Below are 19,748 nucleotides of genomic sequence, written 5' to 3'. Positions count from 1 at the left end.
ACCTCAGTAGCTACTGAACTACTATTTTATCACTATAACCATAGATTTATAAACCCCATAATACTGAACTGATCAGTCAAACCTCAAGTCTCAGACTAGCAAGAGGAAGAATAGTTCATCAATAAGAGGAACACTGGCTTGGTCCTGAGAGTTGTATATAGCACTTGTATCTCGTCAACCTTATTTACAGCGCAGGGGTTTACTGGTCAAGCGCCTGCGCCTGTGACGGTGTTTCACTGCCCCGTGTGTCGGTATTTTTCATCACAGTATACTATTCTACTGGAGACTCTGCCTCACTGGCTCACACAGTGTCACATTACGGTACTCAGTGACTACTTGTAAATGCTGGGTAAGTAAATTTGACTGCTGTACATGTTGGCCTCAGTTGTACATTACGGCATAGATAGTATCTATGATTACGGTACGGCTGTTCTGCCGTTATTCAATGCCAGTGAAACAATTCTTATTGCGCCATCGCCTACGTGCTTTATCATAGATAATATATACCTTACCTATATATTATCTATGCTTTTATGCACTAGCATCGATTTTTTCCCCGTTTATTTAATGCACCTATCAATGTATTGCCCCACTACCCCCCCTCGTGCATATATGGGGCTATAGTGGGGATTTGACACAGCCGAACGTCAAATGCCCCATAGTAGGGCAAGCCTATCGTGTCAAATCCCCACTGTTGGCCCCAGTTGCAACGCGGGATTTGACATAGCGAAGGAAGTTACAACAAAAAATATTTGGGCACTTACTGAACGATCGTCAAATGCCCCATAATGGGGTAGCAGTTTCGTGTCAATTCCCCCTGTAAAGCCCCACTTACGCTCGAGGGGGGGGGGGCAATACATTGATAGATGCATAATATTGCTATTGTTGTTTACTGTGTAGAACTCTAAGAGAGTATAAAAACACTGATAATGTAGTCTCGCGTGGCCAGACCACTTTTTCTCTTTGTAATTGGGTAGGGAGAAAAAAGGGTCTGGAACTAGAGATTTCCAACTAAATTAAATAATTAACATTCCATACATTCATTGGTATGACAAATATTGTGCATTTTATCAGGGTCATTTTAGTGCAAACCCCACCTCAATCAGTGGTTCCTATCAAAATATATAAGGAAAAGAAGTTGACAGTGTGATGGTTTTTGTGCACAGCATTTCAATGCTTTTTATGTATATTGCATGGCACCAAACACAATATTCAAAGTGTCATAAATCTAGGTAGGAAACTAATAACGACATGAAATTTTCACCACATATCTATTTTATGAAGAACAGCATATTAAATAAGTGAAACCTCTCAAAAGTGACCACTTCTTTGTAGACTGACCACTCAGAATATTACATGAATAAAGCAAGTGATTCACAAATAAAACTCTGTGTATTGTGTAATACTAAGTATACACAGGTACCTAATGCATTTTCAAGGATAACTAACTAGAAAAATCAGTAATATTTTATAAATGGCAAGTACTGACATCACAAGTCACAATTAACACGTACTTCGGAAACATGACAATCAGATAACACAATGTAAGAGCAACATTATTTTTAAAATAGATTTGTTTGGACACTGCTCAGCTTTATTTGTCACATTGTAAGCACTAAGGATGATAATTATTATATAACACAATGACATCACTGTACTACAAAGAGAAATTATAAATCGTTTCTGATCAAAATTACAATCACTGAAGCTGCTATAAAATGGATCAAAACAGCAATAAATACTCCAGAATATAACAACAGGTAAGTGTGAAGCCATGTAAGGTTGGTATCACATGCCAGTCTCCACTTTTGAAAAGATTATGCTCAATCTTGAACCTTAGTTTGCAATTCCGCACAAGACAACAAACTGCTCACCTTCAAACTACACTTGCATCGATGCAGGGGGATGCCTTGAAGCCCAGGGTGATTGTAATGCTGAATTCTGAGCAGTGTTAGATGGCGATTTACCTTTAAAAGGACCATATTTCCATCGTAATCCAACATCAATCGTCCTCCAATCAAAAAACACATGGAAAAATCGAAATCAGCATATACGGTTTGCCCAGAACCACTTTCTTCGTCCTCAGCAGCAGCAGATTCACGCGGAAACACTCGGAAACTTCGGCTATCACAGGTGCCACATTCTTCCAATTAGAATTACGTACGCAATTATTTGTATGGGCTCCCTATGGGGATTTTTATTTCTCAAACTTTGATTTGCTGTATTTCAATAAATACCGCATGGATTTTAATCCAGTAAAGTGCAATACAAAGTACGAAGCATTGGCTACCATTTACTGGAACGGCAGCTTGTGAAACGTTTATTGAAGGTGTATAATTTAAGTAGCAAAAATATGTGTTAAAAATTGGTAGGTTGGAAATTGCTACTGGAACAGTTCCAGAGGAGGTCCGACACGCACACGTGAGCGCATATGTTTTGTACAGGCATAGATACTAGAATACATAATGGATTGGAAAACGCAATACATTGTAGGGTTACGGGCTCGGTATGGTCACGTGATTTATGGCAACGTTACCAAGTGTACAAACTGCAGTTGTTCTTAACACTAATACTACTATTACAGGTTTTATAAAGCATTAAATCATTGCTAAAGGATTTGGCTATTTATTGGTTTGTGACTGAAGGTTAGTTGTTTCATACAACTGAAGGTGTGAAGGAAGGAACGCAAAATTTGTGCTCAAAAACTAGTGTGGGGGTTTTAGTGTATAGGGCATATTACATATGAAGTTTTAGAAGTGCTGAACAGTTTCCCCACATAGTAATGAGTGCAAAATAATTATTTTTTAGCACTGTACAGCAGTTACTTTCCATAAGCGAAGTGAAAGAATGGCTACATGATGGTAGTGGCTGTGGGGGTTTTCCTGGCTTTGTGAAAACGAGTCTAGCGATACATGCTATACTAAAGAAAAGTTCATACCTTCGAGAATGCTAAAAAAGTATGAACGAATTGAACAAGACACCTGTTTTCGAGAAAACTCTGGGCGAATTTGACAAAAATGTATTGTGCCTATTGAAAATGCTGCTGTGCCCTGTAAATGTCATCACGTGACCATACCGAGCCCATAACCGTAAAATGTATTGCGTTTCCAATCCATTATGTATTCTAGTATCTATGGTACAGGGAAGCTATTTTGTGGGGTTGTCAACGAAAACTATGCGCCAATCGAACTCTTTTCTTGTGTTTAATTCAACGATGCAATCAACCCCAGTGGTTCAGTTTTGATATACACGGAGGAACCGTCATGTGATGAATAACTAACCGTACGAAATAAAGCCAAGCAGAAAGTTGGGAAGAGAAAACCAGTGAAAATCAACTGCACAAGTGTCTAAGTGGCTTTGTAGTTCACCAAATCTTGTCTACGGATTGATTTTCCGCAAATTTACCATTTGAAGAATGCAATTACTGTGAATTCTTTTCAACAGCGCTTAGTTCGTGTCGGACCTCCTCTGGAACAGTTCGAACCCCACAATCATCTTGACACGTCACGAGGCTACGTCACATGTATGCAATCCATGCGCTTAAACTCCATTGTAACAAGAATGCCATAGCACAACAATAAACAAAGACTTAGCTTACCTAAATAACTAACAATTGATTCAATCTATTATCGCCTCAAAGGAAGCTTTAGATGCTGATAGGTTTATAAATACGTGCTTGTAATTGATTGATGTAAGTGGCTACTATTTGAAAATGCATCACATTTCTTTGGTTAACACCCTCCAAGGGAGTGCCAAGAAAGACGAGTGTGGGATTCGAACTGTTCCAGACCCTTTTTTTCTCCCTACCCAATGACAAAGAGAAAAAAGTGGTCTGGCCACGTGAGACTACTGATAATTAGCTATACATAAAGCAGTCAGTTAAGGAAAGAGGTGGAAGGATAAGTCATCTTAAATTATTAACATCACGACTAGAGAATCAGGTAGAGAATTTGATGGTAGAAGGGAGGAAAGAATTTAAATATTATTGTAAACTCTACCCTAATAGAGCAATCAGCCATACTCTATTGAATAGAACGATTAAGATATCACTTCATATACAGAGTTAAGAAATATCTTATAGCAAAGGGTAAAGTGCTATCCAAATAATTTGGCTGATTATGAAGTTTCTTCACAGGTTCCTGTAAATCAGTGTAAAATGTCACTTATCCTGGCACACCTTTTTTAGTGCACTTAACTTAACACTAAATCTTTTGTTCCTCGAGACAGGGCCAGTAGGTTGATAAAACTAGCTGAAGAGTGATTTGTGAGTCAAACAGTAGCTTAGCTACATTATGATTGCTGTTTAACTTGACAATGTCAGTAGACAGCTATATGTGACCTAATTTTAGAAAACCGTTGATATCCGTACAATTTTCAAAATGCATTTTATTTGTTCTTTGTTTTCTACAGGGACAGAGGAATGGACTAGCCAAGTTTCAGCTTCCTAAGTTAAGCAGCGTTGGAAATACAACACTAGACAGCTGGACGAGCAAATAATTTGATATGTACAGAAGCTATCGAGAAAGGAATCTACAGGCGCTTACATTAACCATCCTAACTTACTGATACAATGACGTACGGACTTGAATCTTGGCTCATTGTGTTCGCCATGAATTTGTGCATCCACCAAGGTATATGTTGTTCCCCAGGCATGCTTCTTTGTTCGAGAAGGAAGGCAAATTCACTGAAAAACGATTGTCGATAAATTCTTTCGTCACCGCAATGTACACAAACGTCTGTAACTTTGGAATCTTTTTGTGTATGGAGATGAAACAATGATTTCTGTACTCCCTATGGACAGGCGAACACGATGATGCCCAGGATTTATCCATTGGCAGCTTAATTCGCCCACCAGCAAGCGATAAAAACTTGTATAATTTTTTTCTGGAGCTTGCATTTTTTACCCATAGTTTTTAAATGTGTTTTATTACAAAAAAAAAAAAGTTTTATTACAAAAGTACTGTTGTGCGTATATCGACGGTTTTCCAAAATTCGGTTGTCGTGATGACGGACCGGAGATTTGATAACTGGTAAGAACCACTCGTACCAGCGTGATTGATCGGATAATAAAGGACACACTACAACACACACAGCAACAATTGGTACACATGATCATACACTATATTAATAATTAAAGTTACATTCTATTAAATGTCTCAGTCGTTCACTACATCGGTCACATATGTTGAAGTATTGAGTGTTCCTACTTTGTGATGAGCTTAAAAAAGTAACTTGCAACTTCTTGACGGCATTACCTCTACTTGCAAGGAGATCACGTGTGAACGAAAATATTGTGCACTTAAAAAATTAATATAGGGTTGCACAAGCCTGAGAAACAAATGATTTAGTTGAAGAGCCTTAGTAAATAAATTTTGTAATGCTATCTACCAATATGTGACAATGGCTGCTATAGCTATATTAGTTTGCAGAAGGCTGACACATGAGTCACTCATAGAGAAAATGACTTGCATCAAAACTTTTTGTCTGATATTCTGGATTTCTGCATATAGGTCATATAGCAATAACACTAGCTGTCTTCTACACTACAACATCTGTGTACTTTGGTTAGCAGATGGATTCCTCAATGTAAGATGGTTTGCGTAGTAATAAAGGAAAGCTTTCTCATGCATATGTTTTAGAAGCATACATTTATAGGCACCTGTGCTCTAGTATGTCATAGTGATGCCTATTATGTTATATTGTCAACTGTTGATTAAAGCCCACAATGTGGCTTTGTAACTGAATTTAGGGATCAAATTGTTAGAGGAAAGGTCTATATTACCTCATTGGATCAGCTTTGTTTATCGGCTTAATATATAACATAAGGTTAAAGTCATATATTGGTACACCTCTAAAGTGTTCAAAGCGTGGGGGCTGAGAGCACAACAAACTACAGGAAGTCTACCACATTTTTGTTTGTGTCTGGCTGAATGATTATGAACAAATATGTACAACTGGTGCTCTTGTCAAAATTTTAGGGACGTATCCTTTGATAGCTACAGCTTGTGCGTTTCATGACTATTGGTTCTTGTTATTCATCCAAGTAAATAGTGTGAATTTCTCATCACAGTAGGAGTGCTGCTACACACACCAATACAATACCCATCAGAATCACACACACCATGCGTGACTATAAGTATTCATCACCCAGAAGGTCAATCTTTGAGCACATGCAGTCATGGGGCCATGCACAGATATTGTTTTTCTGTACAAGCAACTCAGAAATAATTATCTAGTAATCTGTACAATTTCATGTGATGGTTAGCTGGTGTTAGGTACTGGAGTGTTGCACAACCTAGTAGTAGATGGCATATTGGAGAGATTGATTAAATAAGAAAATTGTGAGTTCCAGCTGTCAAAAACAGAGCACTAGAAATTTCTTGCCAAATTTTATACGTTCACTGAAGACATGAGCAGTGCCAAGTAAGTATAAAGGTGGCAGAATTTTAGATAGTTGCCAACGGATCCAGGATGGGGCATTTAGGGCAAATGCCTGTCCCCCCCCCCCCCCCCCCCCCCCCCTTCCCTTACCTCGTGGAGTAGCCATAGCTAGCTACTTATTTTGATTAAAATACTCAGGCCAAGATCAACTTATAAATCTGAAAATATGCACAACTCACTGGTATTCTAAAGCCAAGCAAATCAGTGAAACTACAGTAGCTGGCAGCTGCGAAATTCAACCAGCACCTTCGTACGTACTAAGCGCCTCTAAAATAATTGTCGTGTTGCTACTTTCTAAGACATTAATAGCCTTTTGAGACTTCACAACCATCTGCAAAGGCCAAAACAACAGTGAGACACTACTAAGAGGTGATTATTGTTGCTTCAAACCAACTAACAAAAAATCTGGCTCTCCCCAACCACCTATAACTTAGCCTGTGTGTGCCCCTCCCCTTGCCAGCCCCTGGATCCGCCCCTGGTTTCTATCATGTACCATTGGAACAACTCCTTGGAAGATCTTGTGAGGCTGAGGTTGTACAGTTGACTTAGCCATTACCATGGACTTAGTTTATAGGGATGACAGATGAACCTGTACAACATAAGGTAAATTCCAAACAGTTTCCTTGTCTAACAGCAAACCTCGCACCCACACCAAAATTTGAAAACATCTAGTTGAAAAATGTAAGCTCTCATTTGAAGTGGCCTGTTCACAATGTTCTAGTTTCAATGCTCAGTGGCATCCATTTGTTGTTGTTGTCCTTGAGTAGGAAACTTTACTAATGTACTACCTAGCTGCATAATGAGAACCTGGCGACCTGGAAACAAATACCTAACTCTCCATGTTTTGCATATATAGCTACCATTGATCTCTCTATCTGTATGATATAGCATGTCCTCTTGTGAGTGGATTTGTCTGTACTGACTATAGTACCCAAGTATGCCAATGCTGGTTTGCTGGGTAACAATAGCTGTGTGCCATAACTGTTAGCTGGCTTTGCTTTACTTTATGTAGAAAGGTAAATAGTAGTAACCCTGTGTTAACTTGGCAAATTTTACATACTAGGGTGTGATAATTAATTTGCACCAAAGCAGTTGTATCTAGCCACTCTGGTTTTTGCAAAAAAAAAACACAAATTCACTTTAAAAACTTGCAAAGACTGTGGTAAAAACTTGCCTAAAACCATTTCTTCAGTCCTTTTGATACATGTAGTTGGTTAGTTATAGCCACCAATCACATATATCAAACCCACCCCACCCCCAGCTAAGGTTCAACCAAAAAGGATTGAATGACTGCATGTGCTTTGAAATTGTCTGAGCAAACTATTGCAGTGCTACAAGATTGTTTCAGCTGATATAAAGCTTGATCTCCTTTCCTAGCAGGTTTTAAGACCAGTTTTGTATTAAAGTACCTTATTTCCTTAGTTAAATGCCACACCTGAAAATAAGGGCTTCAACATCATTTTCAAGTATCGAGTAGTGGCTAAGTTTAAATAGTTGCTGCATCAATTTTTTAATTCTAAGGTAATGAATGCTTAATACCAAGTAAATGTGGTACATGTAACTGGTGTTTTTGCCAGCTGGTAAACAGGGATTCACAAAGATACCCCTTACATGATTTTTAATGTTACTGGATGTTTTGTGTCATATCTTGGTATGCAGAGACTACATAAACATTAAATTTTGTTGCAACTGAATTTAAGTTATAAAGGTAAATGCAAACATTCACAGAGTTACCCCATTTACCTTATGTAAGAAACCTTTAAAAGTAACTGGAAATAATTGAAATATTTTAGATGGCATAAACAGATGCAGATGATGGTCAGAAAGCAGAAAGCATAGAGACCTACCTATGGCATATAATGTGAATGAACAATAGTTCAACAGAGGTTTTGCATACATTTTTGGACAATAACAAGTGGGAATAATTAAAGCAGAAATTGAAGCAGAACTGTTGGAAACCAATAGAAAAACTACTCTTACACATCCTTCCATTACCCCTGATAAATGCTAAGTTGCTTACATGTATCAGTGTATCTGTAGAAGGAGGAACTGTATAGTGTGGTACACTTTGACAATTCAATTTATGAAAAATGGGAGTGGTAGAGGTGTAGTTCAGTCATGTACTTCCTGTAATGCTGTTTTCAATTATTGTTTAACATTGTGACAACTAAATTTTATGTGCTATATAAGTTAGTATGGTATTATATGTACCTGTTTTACAGATGATGAATTATTTAAGGACCAATATGTCACTGGTCATCAAGACCATTGAAATGCATGCAGGAGGTGGAGGTGTTCGTATAGTTCAGTCTGGATACCCTAAGATCATTGGGGATACACTACATGACAAGCTGCAGTATGCTCAGAAGAATCTTGATCATTTGAGAAAGATGCTCACTCACGAACCTCGTGGTAGTAACAGATTACATGGGATTGTACAAGTGGAGCATGACAATCCAGAAGCTGACATGGCCATACTATTTTTATATACTGAAGGTATACGGCATACATATTGGCTATGTTATATGTTTGTTAGTTTTTACTGTGAATTTATATATGTACCTACTTTATGTCCATTCATATAGGCTATAGTAATTTTTGTGGTCACGCTACCATTGGTCTGGGAAGGTATGCTGTGGATCATGGTATTGTGAGGAGAGTATCACCTGAAACTGCTATTAAGATACAATGTCCAACTGGTTTGGTCACTGCACATGTGGAATATGAAAATGGAAGGGCTGGAGCTGTTAGATTTGAGTGTGTCCCTGCCTTTGTGTATGCCACTGATCTGATGATTAACATGGGTGTGTGTGTGTGTGTGTGTGTGTGTGTGTGTGTGTGTGTGTGTGTGTGTGTGTGTGCACGTGTGTGTGTGTGTGCACGTGTGTGTGCACGTGTGTGTGCACGTGTGTGTGCACGTGTGTGTAGTGTATGTAGTGTACTCTAGTTATAACGAGCATTGAGGGATGAGTGTATGCGTACATGCATTTGTGGCTGTGTGTGTGTGTATATGTGGTAGAACACATGGTTCACGTAATGGGTGAGATTTACTTGGACTCCATGTGCTCACACTGTCACCTTTGAGGGTAATAATAGCCCTAGGATTCATGACTTGAGCACACAAGTGGGTGCAGACAGCCAGTGTTTCAGTGGGTAGGAGTGATCATGTATATGGTACGTAGCTGAAAACTTTGCTTTTGTGTGTGTATACGTAGGACTTTACCACGTATATATATGTGATTGGAATTAGACAAAACCAAGATTCCATGCACAATAAAATTGTTAGTAGATCATTGTGTTCCTAGTGCCTAAGGCTATATAGTATAGAATTTGTGTGTAAGGTAAACATATACCATGTAGTTTGTGTGTGTGTGTGTGTGTGTGTGTGTGTGTGTGTGTGCGTGCGCGCGTGCATGTGTGTGTGTGTGTGTGTGCGCGCGTGCGTGTGTGTGTTCATCACTATGTTGATTTACATTTCTCTAAACATGTTCATACAGTGGACTATGGAGACATAAAATATGACATCAGTGTTGGAGGGAGTTTCTACATCTACACTAACATAAAACAGTTTGGACTTGACCTAGTAACATCCTCAGCTGCTGACATCAAGGCGACTGCTCATAAGATGATGAAGGCGGTGGGAGACACTATTACAATGACACATCCAGTAGATGATCAGCCAGCTGTAATTGGAGGAGTTTATTTCTTTTCTGGTCCACTAGCTAGTTTGCCTGATACCATCAATGAGATATGTATATTTTTTGAGACGGTTAGTGCGCAATGTTTTTTGTTTTTTTAACTTGGGGTCACTTGGAATATGAACACAATGAAAAAGTAATCTGTGGCAATTATAGACCTAATGTGTGGGGGGAAGGGAGCATGTGTGGCTGTGAAGTTTAAATGGCTTACAATTAATGCTAAAACATGAACATTCCTAAAACTAACAATGCCAATCTATACTGCAACTATTAAGATTTTACAAAACTATTTTTCACCAGGGAGCCATGTCCTCCCTCAGACCACCTATGAATGTAATTTCAGAGTGAAAGTTACGTATATTAATCTTAAAGTGCACTAATTTCCAATAGTATTACACATATTATGTGACAAGTGAAAATAAGTACTGTAGAGTAGAAATGATTAATAAAGAATAATGATGAGGGCTTTGCCTGATATGTATGTCTGATAGCCCAAGGGCGTACATATGTATCAGACAAAAGCAGATAGGTATAAACAATGGACCCCAGGACCGGGATCCAAGGACCCATGGAAACCCAACTTTTCATGGATTTTTACATACTTTACAATGCTTATATACTGTACATTCTGTACTTTTACTAGACAACTCTGCTAGTCACAGTGGCTAATCTCACATGGTCAATCCACTTTCTGTCCATTGCACTGAATTGCTCACACCAAGGTTCACATTGTGTTTAATTTTAGAAATAACAAGCGCCTCTGAATATTGCTTGCAGTAGGATACTCATGCTGCATGGGGAAAGTGCACAGGAAAATGGCTTCAGTAAAGCAATTACTGCAAGGCACACCAGCAGCTCGATAAACAGATTTCGTGCCATGTAGCACAGGGTAGCCACCACACCAAGGCAACGAAAACTTGTTAGAAATAAACCTTTGATTAATACTACAGTTGCTGAAAGCATGAAGAATAAGTGGCCCACAAGGTACTTATAATTTCTAGGCATTGTGCAAGGAATCATCATGATGACAGGACAGAGAAAGAGTGATCTAGGCTATTTGAGACTAACTAGTACTGTGACTTGCAAAGGTATCTAGTACAAGGATAGAATGTATAAACATTGTGAAGTATGTAAAATTCCCCAAAATTCTGCGGTCCCCATGGGTCCTTTAGTTTCCTTGGATCCCCACCAAAACTGCCAAGGCACCATGAAGCTATTGTGAGGCTGATTTCTGGTCAATACATGTTATTTTTTTGTGAAACTGACCTACTAATGTACAGTTCTACTGTACTGTATGATATATATTTTATAGTTATAACACACTTATGAGGGATATGACAAAAATATATGCATGGGGGCACGAGTGGGTGTATTTTGTCATGTCCCGAGTAATCATGTTATAACTGTTATACTCAGTGGATGAAACAATTTTAGATAGCAAGGTATAGTAAAACAGCACCTATTGAAGATCAAAATGAGTAGACATCCTTGATGGATTAGACGTTATAGATTCTTTAGCGGTGCCACGCCCATCTACTCGCAATTAGTGAAGGAGACAAGAGTTAGTGAAGGAGACAAGAGTGCATCAAAAATTGCTCAGGTGAATAATTTTGGTTGATTTAGGTGCTTGTTATTAGATAAGGGTTTCACGGAAAGTGTGAAGTTGCACCATATATAGTAAGCGTAGTCACAAAGCTTATATACTATAATTTGCCGTGGTATATCAGTTATATATCACAGTGCGGCGCTTTTGATTTCAACCACAGGTGTGGTATCAAGACTCACGGTAGTGAGTCGCATGGCCAAGAAACTACAAAGCGCACACCACAATTAAAACGCGCGGCCACTACTGTGAGTTATTTACGTGTAGGGACGGTTTTGCAATGTTATCCCTGAATTGCACAACCTTTCTCAATAGATTTATACTGCGTTTTGTGATTTTAAAAAAACTTGGTGTCATCGCTTTCTTGTCGCAACCTCTAAACAAGTGTATTTATATATAATTCACTCAATTTCTCACTGTGTGTTTCAGCTATCGTCACATTATACCACTCAATACACTCGTGTTTCTACAGTCCATCTGGCACTAACATTATCTAGTACTGGATCGCCTCTACGCGTATTTTCTCCATTCAAACCTCTAATCCCTACAATAACTTTAAAAAACACGATGTGGACACAAGCCCTAATGTCTGACAAATAAGTTGTGAAAGCGTGCAGAGCCGTTAGTTACCTTAGGAAGGCGTTTTAAGCAGAAATCTTTTTGACTCCATTCAGTGCCACGCCTCGTGCAAGCATTTATAATCGGCGGATGTCTTATAAACAAGGTGTGAAAGCGTAGAGAACGTACAGACACTAGGGAAGGTGTAAGTCATAAGTTAAGACTCCATTTAGTGCCATGCACCATACAAGAATTACTGATTTTGCAAGTTGTGTGGAATGACCAAACCTCATGTACAGTCACAAACCACATTTCAGACAAAAAGGTGTTGCTGTACAGTGTACATAATGAAAGCCACGACACAAGCTCCACCTTAATTAGTGCTTTGTGGAAGAGTGAAACTGCCATGGACGTGTGAAACTGCTGTGATAGCTACAAACAGAAAATGAGGTGATTCTAATTGCAGATAAGATGGCTGCGAAATCCATGAAATTTTTTGCCTTACAGTAGCTAAATGTATATAACAATGGTATTACAACATTTAACAAAAATTTAATAAACATCACATCAAATAGTTAACACCAAAAGTGATGATGATGATGTAAGTGGCAAATGATAAGAGAGCCGGTACTTGGTATGGTCATGGTGTGTAATTTGGGAACAGACAGCAACTGAGATCAAGTGAATTTCAGGATTGTTGACAAGGTGTATGGATCTGATGAAAACGTTTTGAGTTGATCTGAAGGCACATTTGGGCTCAAATCACCAAAGAATTGTAGGGTCACCTCTCGGATTTTGACCATACTTGGTGTGTTTGTTGTACCTATGGTGCTCATCACTCATGCCAATTTTTAGCCCCATACGGCAGACAGTTTCTGATTTATGACCACAAATATTTTGAATTTTTTTTTTTTTTATATATATAATGCTTTACAGCACAAGTGCTGAAGGTCTGTAGGAATATTTCATGAAAAACTGGTCCGTCTTAAGTTACAAAATCAACTGTAGCTCACAACTGTATAAATATTTTACAATAATTTTTTCAGAGATTAAAGACTGTTGTTGATCTTTCAAGTAATCCACAAATTATGAGATATCAACTTAATTAAGGGTCAAAAAGGCTGCATTAAAAAGTTTAATTCTTAATATTTCAAAAAGTGCTGCTTCAAATTCTTTGATAATTGGGTAATGGTCCATTGTTGATAAAATTTTTGTGGTGAGGCCACAATGGGTTCAAGAGATATAATTAAATATGCTGTGGTAAGTGGTGGAATTTTGTAGTCTATTATTGCTATATGTGAGTGTACACCTCTAATACCTACTCCTAATAAGGCCATGCCAACTTTGTCTTACACAATGTAGGTATCTAAGTACAGTGCAACCTGTATTAGTAACCACCTGTGTTGAAAGACCACCTTTATGCTGTAATTTATTTAATCAGATTTACTGTATGGGTAGTTCCATATCAGTTCACCGAAGTTTTGCACATGGCCCCCTCAGAAATGGATGAAATTTAGTGTGTGGGTAGCCTAAGTGGTCACATGTGTCCCAAAGAAATTTCAACCCCATTGCTTGTATGGTTTCCGCTAAATGGTCTATTAAATATTTTGCTTTTTTGTTATTTTTACCGTACTTGTGACCATTCAAAGCATCAGCGGCGGAGGAAGTAGTTGATATGAGGGGGGGCTCCGCTGAGCTGACCCAGACTTATTTCTATAGTTTGGTAAGGTGAGACCAAAAAAAAAAAAAAAAAAAAAAAAAAAAAAAAAAAAAAAAAGGTCACAACCAACTCACAAGAACTTTCCACCTCACCAGCTACCATTTCTAGCTGATAAACTACATAAAAATCCTTACATAGCTCGCTACACACTGACTACTTTATTAGAGTGACTGCTCTATTAGAGTATCTTGATCTTTATCACGGTTTTCAGCCCCACTCCAAGAAAGATAATTTCGTGTGATATCATTCTGAGGGGGGGCTAAGCCCCCCCTCAGCAGACCTAGGGGGGGCTTTAGCCCCCTAGCCCCCCCCTTTCCGCCGCCTATGCAAAGCATCACAACACAAGTATTTTCAACAATGAATTGCACCACTTCTAAGCTCAAAGAATAAGCTTTCATTTGGTATATTTGACAGCTTAATTTGCCAAACTTGATTATTAGCCACATCTCCTAATCTTTGACGTTTGATCTACCAAAAAGTGCTGATTAAATTTTTTTTTTGTGGATACTTGTCAGACATTCACCTATTAGTTGCAAAAGTTTCAGCGTGGGATCTCTATGAGATTACAAGATAAGTGCTCTTACGTGGCGGTGTGTATGGTATTATAGCTAGGCCTTTGACCGGCCTCTACTCTAAGAAAAGGGTGCCTCACTGATTTCTACTAGACACACATTAAGTGAAGATACTGCTTTGATCATGAGAGAACAGAGGATCAGATTCTGTGGCTTGTGAGCTAGGTGAGTAGGACAGAGGTAACAGACTCGGTAGCATCTGGTGACTCTTTCCTTAGCTTCTTCCTGCATTTATCACAGATCTTCATACCAATGGTAATATGTGGAGCTCTTTCACACATCCAGGTTGTAACAGGTATGATATTCTTTCTATGGCTACTCCAGGTATGACTTTGTATGTCAAACAGATTGCAACAGGACTGAGCCATGTAGATATTAAGGATTACGATTTCACGGGACTTTAAGTCACATGAATAATCACTCCTGATAAGACCATACCAACTATGTCTTACACAACGCAAGGCGTTCAAGCATAGTGCAACCTGTATTAGTGACCCACTGTATTGAAATACCACCTTTGTGCTGCAATGTATTTGGTCAGATTTGCTCTACAATTTAACCAGTTTATCTCCTTGAGAAGGTGGACTTAAAAATGCCTTTTGTATTAAGTCAAATTCCACAACAAAGGCCTACTCCACACTATTTAATCGCAGCATAGCATTTCCATCTGAAGTGGTGAACTGGTGCTATTACTTAGGCCACATAATCTTAATTAATAGTTTCTCATCTGCCTGTACCCAAAATAGCAGTGCAGGAGGGCACATTTTAAATTTATTTTTTACTAACTAAATAGCTGAATTAGCTAGCTAAAATGACTAAAAATGTAAATGCAATTCTCTTAGATTGCTTTAGCAAGGCACGAACTATAAAAGGTGCTAATTGACCTCCCTTAGCCACCAGTGGTGCAAAAATCCTTGATGAGGTAAGAAAAACGGCGATGCAGGTAGGGATGTCAGGGGCGGATCCAGAGTTTGGAAAGAGGGGGGGGGGGGCACCTTACTGAAAAAAGTTGGAGAGCAAAAAAAAAAAAAAAAAAAGGTCACAACAATAATAGCTAGTTATCCTTTACCGAATATATTATATCACGTCCTATTTATAGCTTCATAAGTAAGCTGCACTGCCTCATGAACATTGTGACTGCTTTATTAGAGTAATTGACTGCTCTATTAGAGTATCTTGATCTTGTATGCAATATCTTGAAGGGGGAGGAGGGGGGGGGGCATTTGCCCCAAATGCCCCATCCTGGATCCGCCATTGGATGTTAAACTAATAATTAAGTTTATGTGACCTTATCAGGTTTTTAAGGATAAACTTCAAAATGTTTTAGTTTAAAACCAGCTGACATTTTTTGAAATTTTCGAAAATTACCCATTACACAATACATGTAATAAATAAAACATCTAGCCAAAAACTCTGACAAGCAAATTGTATACTTTGTGGCTCCCTAACAAAATTTCATTCACACAGGCCATTGACCAAATGATTAAAACATGCATTGCTAGGATTCTTCAGTGAATAAACAACCTTCAGGAATGGTGTAATAATCACCTCTGTCATGCTGATTATTGCATGAGGGTTGTTTATCCACTAAAGAATCCCAGAACCTATACATAGATGATACTATATGCAGTTGCTGACTAGACTGGAGAATATTAGTGTTGTACACTCCCATATAGCAATAATAGTCTACAAAATTCCACCACATACCACAACATATTTAATTATATCTCTTGAACCACATTGTGGCCCCACCACAAAAATTTTATCAACAATGGACCATGACCCAATTATTATCTACTAAAAAATTCAAAGAATTTGGAATAGCACATTTTGAAATATTTAGGATTAAAAATTTTAATTCAGCCTTTTTGATCCTTAATTAACATAATTTATGGATTACTTGAAAGATTACTTAACAGTCTACTGAAGTTTTATTTTAAAATATTAACTCAGTGGTAAGCCACAGTTGACTTTGTAACTCAAGACGGACCAATTTTTCATGAATAAATTATTTGTGGTCATAATCAGAAAATATCTGGTGTATGGGGCTAAAAATTGGTATGAGTGATGAGCACCATAGGTACTATAAGCACACTGAGTATGGTCAATATCCGAGAGGTGATCCTACAATTCTTTGGTGATTTGACATGGAATGACCCCTAGATTTTACCCAACCAATACTGTCATGTTGTCACGAGGGGAAATTGAGTATTTGGGTAATATTTTATTACAGGCCATGCTCACACCTTCGTTGTCCCACTGTATGACGATACCATACTATATGATACATCACTACAGCATGATTGCATTTTTGTCATCCACTAATATCTAGTAAAGTCATTGTATATACTCACTTCTTACTTGCATGCATATGTATTTTTACCAAGTTATTTATCATGCTGTATTTGTGCTGTATATCTGTCTCATGCTGTAGGTGTGTCGTAGCCCTTGTGGTTCAGGAAGTTGTGGCCTGCTAGCTCTACTTCATCACAAGGGACTCATCAAGGAGGGAGATGTGAGGAGATTTGTAAACAGCAAAACTCAGTCAGTCTTTAGTGGGAGGGTAGTGAAGCAGGTGAAAGTGAAGGATACTCCGGCAGTGATCCCAGAAATATCAGGGAAGGCTTACTATACTGGGGAATGTACATTTTTTTGTGAACAAGATGACCCTCAACCTTCATTTCTCATCAAATGATATCTAACACCTGACTGATGTTATATGAATTATATATTACAGGTATATAATTATCTAATCCAAAACAGCCAAGCTGTAAAAAAGTGTGCGGCCCTCAGAAAGGCTATGGTGAAAAAAGATGTGAAATCCAAGGTGGCGGCCAAGAAACGGCTGTGATGGTAGGTTAATGGTAAAAATTTTAATAACGACAATTCAGGTGAATTTTTGTGCCGCTTCACAAAATTTACCTAAATTGTCATTATTAAAATTTTTACCATTAACCTACCATCACAGCCATTTCTTGGCCGCCACCTTGGATTTCACATCTTTTTTCACCATAGCCTTTCTGAGGGCCGTACACTTTTTTTACAGCTTGGCTGTTTTGGATTAGATTTCATTTCTTTTTGTATTTGTATACCAGCTTTGGGACTTTTTTAACCTACGTTTTTTTCTTTACTACAGGAAGAAGAAAAGATGAAGTAGATGTACTTTAAATATTTTATCAGAAAATGTACAAATTATATATACTGTATAATACATATTTGACCGCATTTGCGAAAAGGGGTCTTCCACACACATCCAATTTGCCAACTCTGACAATTAATAACTTCGGATTGGAAAGAGCTTTTGCCTTGATATTTGGGCAGTGGTGAGCACCACTATAGCTGAATACATGGTGAAATTTTCAGGTTAATATGTTACTTGAACACTGAGTTATGGTCTCCAATGTTTACGGAATTGGATGTGTGTGGAAGACCCCTTTTCGCAAATCCGGTCACATATATTGATTACAGAAATCTCCATGGTGGTTTCTTTGTAGCTGAACTCTCTACAAGGTAATTTCTTCTAGCTGATCTCTCTACAGGGAGATTTGTTCGTAGTTGAATTCTGTACAGGTGATTTGTTTGCAGCTGAGCTCTTTACAAAATGGTTTCTTTGTAGCTGAACTTTCTCCAAGGTAACTTCTTCTAACTGATCTTTCTACAGGGTGATTTGTTTGTAACTGAACTATCTACAAGGTAATTTCTTCTTGCTGATCTCTCTACAGGGTGATTTGTTTGTAGCTGAATTCTGTACAAGTGATTTGTTTGCAGCTGAGCTCTTTACAGAATGGTTTCTTTGTAGCTGAACTCTCTACAGGGTGATTTGTTTGTAGCTGAAATCCCTACAAGGTAACTTCTTCTAGCTGATCTCTCTACAGGGTGATTTGTTTGTAGCTGAACTCTCTACAGGTGGTTTCTTTGTAGCTGAACTCTCTACAATGTGACTTCTTCTAGCTGAACTCTCTACAAGGTGACTTGTTTCTAGCTGATCTCTCTACAGGGTGACTTGTTTGTAGCTGAACTCTCTACAGGTGATTTGTTTGTAGCTGAACTCTCTACATGGTGGTTTCGTTGTAGCTGAACTCTCTACAAGGTAACTTATTCTAGCTGATCTTTTTACACTGCATATTTGTTTGTAGCTGAGTTCTCTACAGGGTGATTTGTTTGCAGCTGAACTCTCTACATGGAAGTTTCATTGTAGCTGAACTCTCTACAATGTGACTTCTTCTAGCTGAACTCTCTACAGGGTGACTTGTTTCTAGCTGAACTCTCTACAGGTGATTTGTTTGCAGCTGAACTCTCTACATGGTGGTTTCTTTGTAGCTGAACTCTCTACAAGGTAACTTCTTCTAGCCGATCTTTCTACAAGGTGATTGAGTTTTTTGCAGCTGAACTCTTTACATGGTGGTTGCTTTGTAGCTGAACTCTCTAAAAGGTGACTTCTTCTAGCTGAACTCTCTACAGGATGATTTGTTTGCAGCTGAACTCTCTACGTGGTAGTTACTTTGTAGCTGAACTCTCTACAATGTGACTTCTTCTAGCTGAACTCTCTACAGGGTGACTTGTTTTTAGCTGATCTCTCTACAGGGTGACTTGTTTCTAGCTGAACTCTCTACAGGTGATTTGTTTGCAGCTGAACTCTCTACATGGTGGTTTCTTTGTAGCTGAACTCTCTACAAGGTAACTTCTTCTAGCTGATCTTTCTACAGGGTGATTTGTTTGTAGCTGAATTCTCTACAGGGTGATTTATTTGCAGCTTAACTCTCTACAAGGTGACTTCTTCTAGCTGAACTCTCAATAGAGTGATTGATTTTTTTTGCAGCTGAACTCTCTACATGGTGGTTTCTTTGTAACTGAACTCTCTACAGGGTGATTTGTTTGTAGCTGAACTCTCTACAGGGTGATTTGTTTGTAGCTGAACTCTCTACAGGGTGATCTGTTCATAACTGAACTCCCTATAAGGTAACTTCTTCTAGCTAATCTTTCTACAGGGCGATTTGTTTGTAGCTGAGTTCTCTACAGGGTGATTTGTTTGCAGCTGAACTCTACATGGTACTTTCTTTGTAGCTCTACAATGTGACTTCTTCTAGCTGAACTCTCTACAAGGTGACTTGTTTCTAGCTGATCTCTCTACAGGGTGACTTGTTTCTAGCTGAACT

General features: G+C 38.4%; 1 protein-coding gene across 1 annotated transcript; it reads left to right on the top strand.

The window, feature by feature from the left end:
- The first annotated feature begins 207 nt into the window (after positions 1-207).
- On the top strand, positions 208-17,750 carry LOC136248275 (trans-L-3-hydroxyproline dehydratase-like). Its single transcript, XM_066040074.1, has 6 exons — positions 208-349; positions 8,664-8,937; positions 9,027-9,245; positions 9,939-10,210; positions 17,027-17,329; positions 17,729-17,750. Exons 2-5 carry the CDS (start codon positions 8,664-8,666, stop codon positions 17,285-17,287), a joined length of 1,026 nt encoding a protein of 341 aa, XP_065896146.1. The 5' UTR covers positions 208-349; the 3' UTR covers positions 17,288-17,329; positions 17,729-17,750.
- Positions 17,751-19,748: the final 1,998 nt, after the last annotated feature.

Source organism: Dysidea avara, chromosome 3 (assembly GCF_963678975.1).
Source record: "Dysidea avara chromosome 3, odDysAvar1.4, whole genome shotgun sequence".
Classification (NCBI taxonomy): Eukaryota; Metazoa; Porifera; class Demospongiae; order Dictyoceratida; family Dysideidae; genus Dysidea; species Dysidea avara.
The sequence above is the reverse complement of the archived record's forward strand: the minus strand, read 5'-3'. Positions and strand labels throughout refer to the sequence as shown.

Excerpts from the sequence above, each read along its gene's own strand:
- LOC136248275 (XM_066040074.1), top strand. The coding sequence starts at position 8,664 with ATGATGAATTATTTAAGGACCAATATGTCACTGGTCATCAAGACCATT. Across the intron at positions 9,246-9,938 it reads TGATCTGATGATTAACATGG|TGGACTATGGAGACATAAAA; the intron begins GTGTGTGTGTGT and ends ATGTTCATACAG. Across the intron at positions 10,211-17,026 it reads TATGTATATTTTTTGAGACG|GTGTGTCGTAGCCCTTGTGG; the intron begins GTTAGTGCGCAA and ends CTCATGCTGTAG.